The sequence below is a fragment of the Eptatretus burgeri genome, chromosome 7, assembly GCF_056783735.1.
Source record: "Eptatretus burgeri isolate ZD-2024b chromosome 7, Ebu_testis_v1, whole genome shotgun sequence".
NCBI classification, from domain to species: domain Eukaryota; kingdom Metazoa; phylum Chordata; class Myxini; order Myxiniformes; family Myxinidae; genus Eptatretus; species Eptatretus burgeri.
The window spans coordinates 67,671,874-67,680,774 of NC_140967.1; the positions used below are offsets into that span (position 1 = coordinate 67,671,874).

At 48.2% G+C, this 8,901-nt stretch overlaps 1 protein-coding gene across 2 annotated transcripts in view; it reads right to left on the reverse strand.

Annotated features, from left to right (window-relative positions):
- Window positions 1–8,901, reverse strand: part of LOC147023469 (secretagogin-like) — a 68,673-nt gene that overhangs the window by 50,940 nt on the left and 8,832 nt on the right. For both annotated transcript variants that reach the window (XM_085888889.1, XM_085888888.1), the window contains exons 2-3: window positions 7,908–7,972; window positions 798–884 (exon numbers count right to left, since the gene is read on the reverse strand). In XM_085888889.1, the coding sequence (XP_085745015.1) occupies window positions 798–884; window positions 7,908–7,972 (152 nt within the window). The remainder of the gene's footprint in view (window positions 1–797; window positions 885–7,907; window positions 7,973–8,901) is intronic.

Sequence of the window (8,901 nt, forward strand, 5' to 3'; positions counted from 1 at the left end):
TGATGGTGCCGGGGGAGGTTTGCTCGGGAGATCGCCGCGGCCTCGCCGAGGGCCATGTCAGCATGAGCCGCCTGGGGGCGTTTCCGCTGTGTAGGGCTGCTGTGCTTTTCGCCTTGCTGCTTAATATCGGTAACGCGGCCAGAGTTTGGGAGGTGCTATGTGCACCTCCGTCTTCGGAACCTGGCTGCGGCAGCTCCATTAGCTCGCTTTCACGCATTATATGATGTGATGTGCTGTTATACTTCGCTGTTTTCATTTTTTGTGCCTTGTCTACTATTATACCGTAGTCCTTCATGCTGTTTATGCTTATTATGATGGTGATCATTTAATAATCATAGTTTTAGGAGGGAGGAGTGTGGTGTAGCCTGCGGGCATGCAGGGCGGGGCATGATGATGGGAGGAGGGGTCGTCGTGGTCATCGGGTCTGCAAGGGATATAAGATGTGCGCGCCGCCTGAGGCGTTGTAGTGATGCTGTAGTCGCCCGGCTTGTGCGTGTGCTGAATACGTAATAAAGGGGAGCCACGGGCAAAGTACGCCCGCGCTCGTGCTTGTGCAACACAGCCCGGCTCGACTGTTCCCCCGCTCGTGTCTGCCTGCTAAGCATCTTCTATCCAGTACACCACAGCACGGGGGTAATTTTTATACTTTTTTAAACTTTTTTTTTACAATTAACAACTTGTGTATTGATTATCTTGTAGGTTTTTTTGTAGCAGTATCAGTGAAGGATTAATAACCCACCCGAGTGGTTCAGGAATTCAACATGAATTAAAACACAATGATCATGAAGGAAACTTACATCATGGATTTTAAGCCTTCCTTCACCTGGAACCTCAGCTAAAAGCTTCTGTTTGAGGTCAGCGACCTTGGCTGCAGCTGCAGCATCCTGCAAACACCAAAAAGCCAAGCATAATCAATGGTCGGATGCAGAGATATGATGCAAATGTATGCACTTTGACCAAAGTAACTCCTGGAATTTAAAACATTAGAACCTGAAAATGGGAGATGCCTGACCAGATAAGTAAGGGTTGTTAAACCGATGTAACTATCTCCCAAAGAAAACTTTTTAAGATGAAGCAGTTATTGATTTATCAATTATCGATAACCTTCCAAAGTTATGAGGTATGTAACAAACAAATAGTTTTGACATTTTCTTTAATTAAGGAAAGCTGTTGACAGGTGTCTGCCAATTGTTGCCCACAAGGATTCGTGTGCATGCAGCACCTGGCTGCAGCTCTGCAGGATTTCTGGAGTCGCAGTAATGCTGCTGCTATGTTCAAATGTTATGTAATGTTATATAATGTCCTACCTGTGAACAATCAGGATGAGGGTTTATAGTCAAGTTGGGAATATGAACCCAGACTAGACAGCTCGAAGGTGAGTTTGCTTCCTCCAAACTATCCATTTCGCACCTTCTCATACTGAATTAAATGTAAATTATTGTTACGTTTGAGGGGGGGGGGGTATGCATTCAAAGGGTAATTAGGATGTTTAATTAGGTATGCCATGCTGTTCGAGTTTACCAGGATCTCGATGTAATAAGTAGAAATTCAGTGGTGATAAGTTGTCTAGTAAATGTTCATTTCTTCAAGGGGGAAATGATAAATGTCACGTAATTAGATAGGGTAAGTGTGTCTGCGTAAACCCCTTTTGGTATTCTCTGAAGACTGGCCGTGACGTTACAGGACAGTACAGCGGATGGCTCCGCCCCGTGATCACGATTGGTAGAAGGCGACGGCAGTGGGCCAATAAACGGCTCGATTGGAGGTGACGAGGGCAGGAGGATAAAAAGGTTCTGTTCGGGGTCGAAAAGGAAGAAGAAGAAGAAGATTACAACCAGAACGCTCGTGTTTTTTTGGTGTGGAACCTGTGGCGGCAGAGAGCGTCCTGGTTGCTGTGCTGAGTTGATCGTGCTCTTGATCGTGCCTGGGAGCCTTGCCGAGCCTCGTGCCTCGCTTTGGTTGGCTCTAGGGTTCTGCTGACTCGGAATACGGGGTCAGGCAGCGGGTGGACCTGCCTCCCTCTCCTGCTCGCGGTTTGGCGCGGGAGCTGGTTCCCTGGCAGCTGTGGGCGGACTTGGGCCAGGACCAGGAGGTCGACAGCACCACGGGTTCTCCTGCCCCCCCCTCTGGCGAGAGCAAGGCCGGCTCGTCCGGCGCCGATCCAGGGACAGTTGCGTCCACACCACGGTCCAGCCTGACCACCAGAGATAGCTACGTTTTGTGTGTGTGTGTGTGTGTACTTGGCGCCTTAGAGGGATTGAAATCTGTATATTCATTGGAATTGTCTGTGTTTTTCCCCACGCCCGATCCCACACCATCCCGTCGAATCGCCCCGGATCCCTCTTCTTGCCGAGTCTTGTTATTTCTAGTAATAATAAAAAAGGAATAAACATCATCAACTCAGTGAAAAGTGACTCGTGCCACCTTCCTCATCCCGTTTGCGGTAGAGCGATTATAACCGCCATGTTTGGGTTATATACAAATAAATCGCCTCCATCGTTTCGGCTCATTCTACGTTGGCGGGACTGTTCAAGTCCCGTGGACGTCACATTGGTGTCAGGGTGTTGGATGTTCGAACCCCTCTAAATTATATACCAGGATTAAAATCTCGCCACGAATTGGAATCTAAAATTACTACAGAAAAGCGCACGAGCGTGGGAAAATTTTGGCGGGATTTTTCAAATTTAAATTAATTGGCGGCAAACGGGACTTCTGCACCATGGCGGATGTGCAGATGTTTGAGGAGGAAGGCCACGTGTCTGGCAGCGAGTCGGGGGAAGAGGGGAGAGACGGGGGTAGGGTTGGAACCTCCCCCATTCCGAGCGTGGACCGTGCTTCATCGCCCGAAACCGGAGCGATGTCGATCCAGACAATGTTGGAACGTTTAATAGGGGACATGACGGTACAAATAGCAAATCAATTCGTGGCACAGAGGGCAGAAATGACAGATCAATTGGGGGTAATGGGGGTACAGTTGGGTGCACGGATTGATTAAATGAGGGATGAATTGGGGGAAAAGATGGAGAAAATGAAAACTGAGATGCAGGAGTGTGTGGATGTTAAATTGGGAGAAATACAAAGTAAATTCGAGGATAGATTGGAGGAAACAAAGGTAGAAATTACATTGGAGGGGGAAAATATACGAAAAAATTGGTAGATAAAATTGATGCAATGAACATTCGGGTTGATAAAGTGGATGAAAGCCTGGAACGTCATCGTGCCTGTGTGGATGCTCGTATGCAGCTGCGGGTTGAAGAGTGGGGAGAGCTGAGGAAGCAAGGGATGAATTTGGCGGAGGAGGTAATAGGATTGGAGGCTCGTTTGGACGAACAAGATAAAATTATGAGCCAAGATGAAGTCTTGGATAAAGGCATGGTAGAGCCGTCTTTTGTAAGTAGAGTGTCCGGGTTGGTTGAGGAGCAGCTACAAACTCGCGACGGAGCCTTGGAGGAGGTTGTGCGGGCCCAGAAGATCCTGCGGGAAGAGGTGAATCTGTCCATTCAACGTTTGGAACAGGAGGCAAAATTGACCCATGAGACCTTCACCACAAAACATCTTTGGCCACAGTGGGCTCCGAAATTGGATACGCAGCCACAAGGGTGTTTGATCCCTGGGCTGGATTCGGACAAGGGAGAAACTGAGAAGCGGGCCACCGTAAAAGTGATCCCCCTGGTAAATTTTGACAGGTCAGGGAGCGCTGAAGCTTTTCTGACGCAATTTGAGTGCATTTCCCGACTAAACGGGTGGAATGAGCAGGAACGTACAGGGAATTTGGTGGCAACGTTGCGGGGACCAGCCGCAGATGTGTTAAACGTGATCGCGGAGGGGATGTTGACCAGCTCCCACATTTGCGAGGCGTTGAGCCGTCGGTTTGGGTTCGCGGCAAACTGTGATCTGGTGCGGGCTCAGCTCCAGCACCGCAGATTAAAGCCGGGTGAGACAGTGCAGGAGCTGGCACAGGACATTTACCAATCAGTCAGGATCGCGTATCGGGACCTTACAGTGGAGGCGTGGGACAGACTGGCACTAGAGAAATTTTTAGCTGCTCTTCCTGACCCTGAGGTCCGAGCGCTGGTGGAGCTACAGGATCCACCCACCGTTCACCGAGCGGCCGAGTGCGCGGCCAGGCTGGCCTCGTGGAGTCGGCCGGGTCGGGTTCCAGAGAGGCCATCGGTGACGATCCGACAGGCGGAGATCCAGGATCAGGGAGGGGGGCTGGGAGAAATTGGCATTACCCAAATATTACAGAGGATGAATCCTCCTGCTGAACCGCCAGGTCTATCCGAGATGCCCTTTCATAGGTCGGGTCCGGAGATCACTGTCGGGGGTCCGGGAGACTAGATCGGGCTGAGCATATAGGGCCATGCACGGCTGGTGAGATTGTGGCGAAGTTCCTCCTTTGGTAAAAAAAAAAAAAAAAAAAAAATGAATTGTGGGAAAATTGGCATGGGTTTGTGAGTTCTGCTGGGTTTTAGAGTGACAATCAGGACAGTGGGTAATTGGAAACAAAGCGGGCACGAGTGGCTGTCCAATGGCTGGTGCGTGGATCGGGTGAGAAGTGCTGTGTGAGTTGTTTTAAGTTAAGAAGTGAAATGTATGGTGCACACATTGTTTTTTTTATTGGGCATGGTGTGGTAACAGGGAAGGTCATGGTCGGTGAAGTGTTAGAAATGCAGGTGTCACATGTAAGGCCGATGGGGTGGGGGAGTCATGTGCGTTTTGTGGGTGGGGATGATGTGCTTGTCCACAGGGATTGCTGAAGCTCACGGTGAGCGTGAATTGCGACCCCCTTCAAGGAGATTCACCACCTGGTGGCTAATGGTGACAGTGTCTGGAGGCAACTGGGAGAGGGTCTGGTTGGACGACCAAGGCGGGTAGGACCTTGGCGACCCAGGAAGGCCAGAGGAGCCAGTGAGACCCCTTCCAGAGTGTTGTACGGGATTAGAGCTGATGGCTACCGGGGGGGAGGGAATCAAAGGGAGCGGGGCGGAGAAGCGTCCGGGTTGGACTAAAGCTTACCTGTGGGCATGGTTGCACCTGAGATGCCCCCATCATCTTGTGGTAACCCACCCCACGGCCATGACGGGATTCAGCCTGCATGATTAAAATGAGGACCATGACCTAGAAATGTGATAATGACCATGGTGTGAGTGTTGTGAAGATGTGTGAGTCCCACCTGATCCCGCACAACTTGACAGGTGCAGCAAGGGCATGATGTCCGCATAATTTTGGGGCAAGCAAATTTGAAAATTGGCTCCCCAGGTAACGCTGGGTCTATTAGCATCCACTGGGGGAGGCGGTCAAGTGTAAATATCCTGTGAATAGTGTCGTTAAGGCTTAGAGTAGGAATGTAAAGTACAAGTGTTGTGTTTTTGTGGAACCTTTTGTTTCCCCTCCCCAGATCACTGGAAGAGTGCTGGGCAAGAGCGATGATCCGGAGGATGGAGTGCAACTTCGCTCAGTGCTCTCATGTAATAAAGTAAAAAATAAAAATAAAAAAAACTAAAAAAAAACGAATGATTGTTTAGGCGAGGATAAGGCCATGAGGGGGTAGAACATTAAGCAGGATAGGTAAGTTAGCTGCGACTCGCTGCCCATTGCCCCTCCTACTTTATTTTGTTAGGTTAATTAGGTGTGAGTCAGTAAGTGTTAAGGCTGGTACGGTAGTGCCTGTGATATACCTTGCAGGAGCTGCAGTACCAGAGGAGGGGGCAGTGTTACGTTTGAGGGGGGGTGGTATGCATTCAAAGGGTAATTAGGATGTTTAATTAGGTATGCCATGCTGTTCGAGTTTACCAGGATCTCGATGTAATAAGTAGAAATTCAGTGGTGATAAGTTGTCTCGTAAATGTTCATTTCTTCAAGGGGGAAATGATAAATGTCACGTAATTAGATAGGGACATGGGATAGGGTAAGTGTGTCTGCGTAAACCCCTTTTGGTATTCTCTGAAGACTGGCCGTGACGTCACAGTACAGTGCTGCGGATGGCTCCGCCCCGTAATCACGATTGGCAGAAGGCGACGGCGGTGGGCCAATAAACGGCTCGATTGGAGGTGACGAGGGCAGGAGGATAAAAAGGTTCTGTTCGGGGTCGGAAAGGAAGAAGAAGAAGAAGATTACAACCAGAATGCTCGTGTTTTTTTGGTGTGGAACCTGTGGCGGCAGAGAGCGTCCTGGTTGCTGTGCTGAGTTGATCGTGCTCTTGATCGTGCCTGGGAGCCTTGCCGAGCCTCGTGCCTCGCTTTGGTTGGCTCTAGGGTTCTGCTGACTCGGAATACGGGGTCGGGCGGCGGGTGGACCTGCCTCCCTCTCCTGCTCGTGGCTTGGCGCGGGAGCTGGTTCCCTGGCAGCTGTGGGCGGACTTGGGCCAGGACCAGGAGGTTGACAGCACCGCGGTTTCTCCTGCCCCCCCCCCCCTGGCGAGAGCAAGGCCGGCTCGTCTGGCGCCGATCCAGGGACAGTTGCGTCCACACCACGGTCCAGCCTGACCACCAGAGATAGCTACGTTTTGTGTGTGTGTGTGTGTGTGTGTGTGTGTGTGTGTGTGTGTGTGTGTGTGTGTGTGTGTGTGTGTGTGTGTGTGTGTGTGTGTGTGTGTGTGTGTGTGTGTGTGTGTGTGTGTGCGCTTGGCACCTTAGAGGGTTTGAGAACTGTATATTCATTGGAATTGTCTGTGTTTTCCCCACGCCCGATCCCACACCATCCTGTCGAATCGCCCCGGATCCCTCTTCTTGCCGAGTCTTGTTATTTCTAGTAATAATAAAAACGAATAAACATCATCAACTCAGTGAAAAGTGACTCGTGCCACCTTCCTCGTCCCGTTTGCGGTAGAGCGATTAGAACCGCCATGTTTGGGTTATAAATAAATAAACCGCCTCCATCGTTTCGGCTCATTCTACGTTGGCGGGACTGTTCAAGTCCCGTGGACGTCACATTATTATTATTATTATTATTATTATTTTTTTTTTTTTGTATACCTTGGTCGAGGCTCGTATGAGAGCTGACACACAACTCACAGCAAGGAGGCATGAGACAAGAGGGGCGGGAGTGGAAGGGACAAAACATTGGGGAACAGACACAGGTGAACTGTGGAAGGGAGAGGGATGGGGATGGGACGGGGAACATGGCGAGGAGAAGATGGACATTTCAGGGACTTTCAGGAAGGAAAGCAGGAGAATTGAAGGAAGTGGGCTTGGGTGGATTATCGGGGGTAGAAAAGATCGAGGATTTGGATGGGGGAAGATAAGAGGTGGTGGTGAACAGCTGTTTTGAAATTTTATCGATATCCAAACAAGTACGATATCATCAATAGGGAGAGAAACGAAATGATTCCAAAACCTGACAATTTGAGTTTCTCATCAGATTATTTCACGTCTCAGTTAACACAATGATGGTTCGAGATTAAATTTCACTTTCACATTCAACTTCTTGCCAGTGATTATCTCGTTAAGGATGAATCAAAATAAAGACCAATTACTGAACACACACACACACACACACACACACACACACACACACACACACACACACACACACACACACACACACACACACACACACACACACACACACACACACACACACACACACACACACACACACGTACGTACTGGTAAGTACTTACAAAAGCTATTTTATTTGAACTTATAACCTTAACTTATAAGCAATTTACTGATTTCCCAACTGCCCGGATCATCAGCTTGGCACCGTTTTTCATCGAAGTTTCGATTCTTCCCACGCAGAACCTCTCCAAACGGCGGATCCACAACCCCGGTCGCAGGTCCACATCAGTCGATTACTCAACCACAATGGACCCACTTCAAGGAATGTAATTTTTAGGAAGGTATCCTTCCTTAATAATGAGCCAGATTTTTTTTTTTCCCCCAGGTAATAATGGAATGGCATACCTCCATCTGAGTAAGAAGGTGAACGAAGAAATGGTCCAGTTCTTTACCCTCGATGTATCCATTGTCTATGGAGGAACACGCATCATGCAATGAATGACTCAGATTGAAACATTAAAAGGGAGCATGATTGAAACATCACTGCAGACCAGAATCCTCTGCCTGCCATTGTGGTGGTCTCTTCCTTGGCAATTACGGAATGTACAGCGAGTTTTTTACAATGGTTTGAAAAAATTCCAGCAAGTGTTCTTTGTGAAAACAACGACCACATCAGTAAATATAGACAATTATGCTTCATTTACGCCAAATGCCAAATGCTTCATTTTGTGTGAAATTTTTCATGTATTTTGATGTACTTGGCACAACATGTGCTCTTTTCTTTGGCGCAATACTGTGAGGGCTTTTACATCTAACACCATGACAATGCACCTTGCCATAGCACTTCCGTTTGATTAAGAACTGGTTTGAGGACAACATTGAAAATCTGCAGTGGACAGCCCAGAGGCTCAATCGAAACCCAAACAAACCGCTCTAGGACATATTGAAATGCTGCCTGATGGCCAGAGCCAACCGACCTGTTGTATACATAGTCAGGAGCAGCAACAGCAAACTGTTAATTTCAACAATTTAATGGCGTATCTTGTCCAACCCTTCTCTACACATCATGTCCGGTTCATCGTGCATTCATTAGTACTCGAGTAACCCCCAATACCACATATTCCTCTTTTTTCGTGAAGATAACTAAGAATGAAAAAGCAAAGAACATATAGTAATCATGTCATTGATGGTAAATATCACGAACACTGAATCACCATACCACATATCGCTTTTTCATGAAGATGATTACTATTGTTAACCTCCGCCATCGAAGATCAGAGGTTACTGTTTTCACCCCTTTCTGTTTGTTTGTTACTTACGAAATCTAAAGATTTCGTAAGTATATTGATGACTTCCTTTTCTGTTTGTTTGTTTGTTTGTAGGCACGATAACTCGAGAA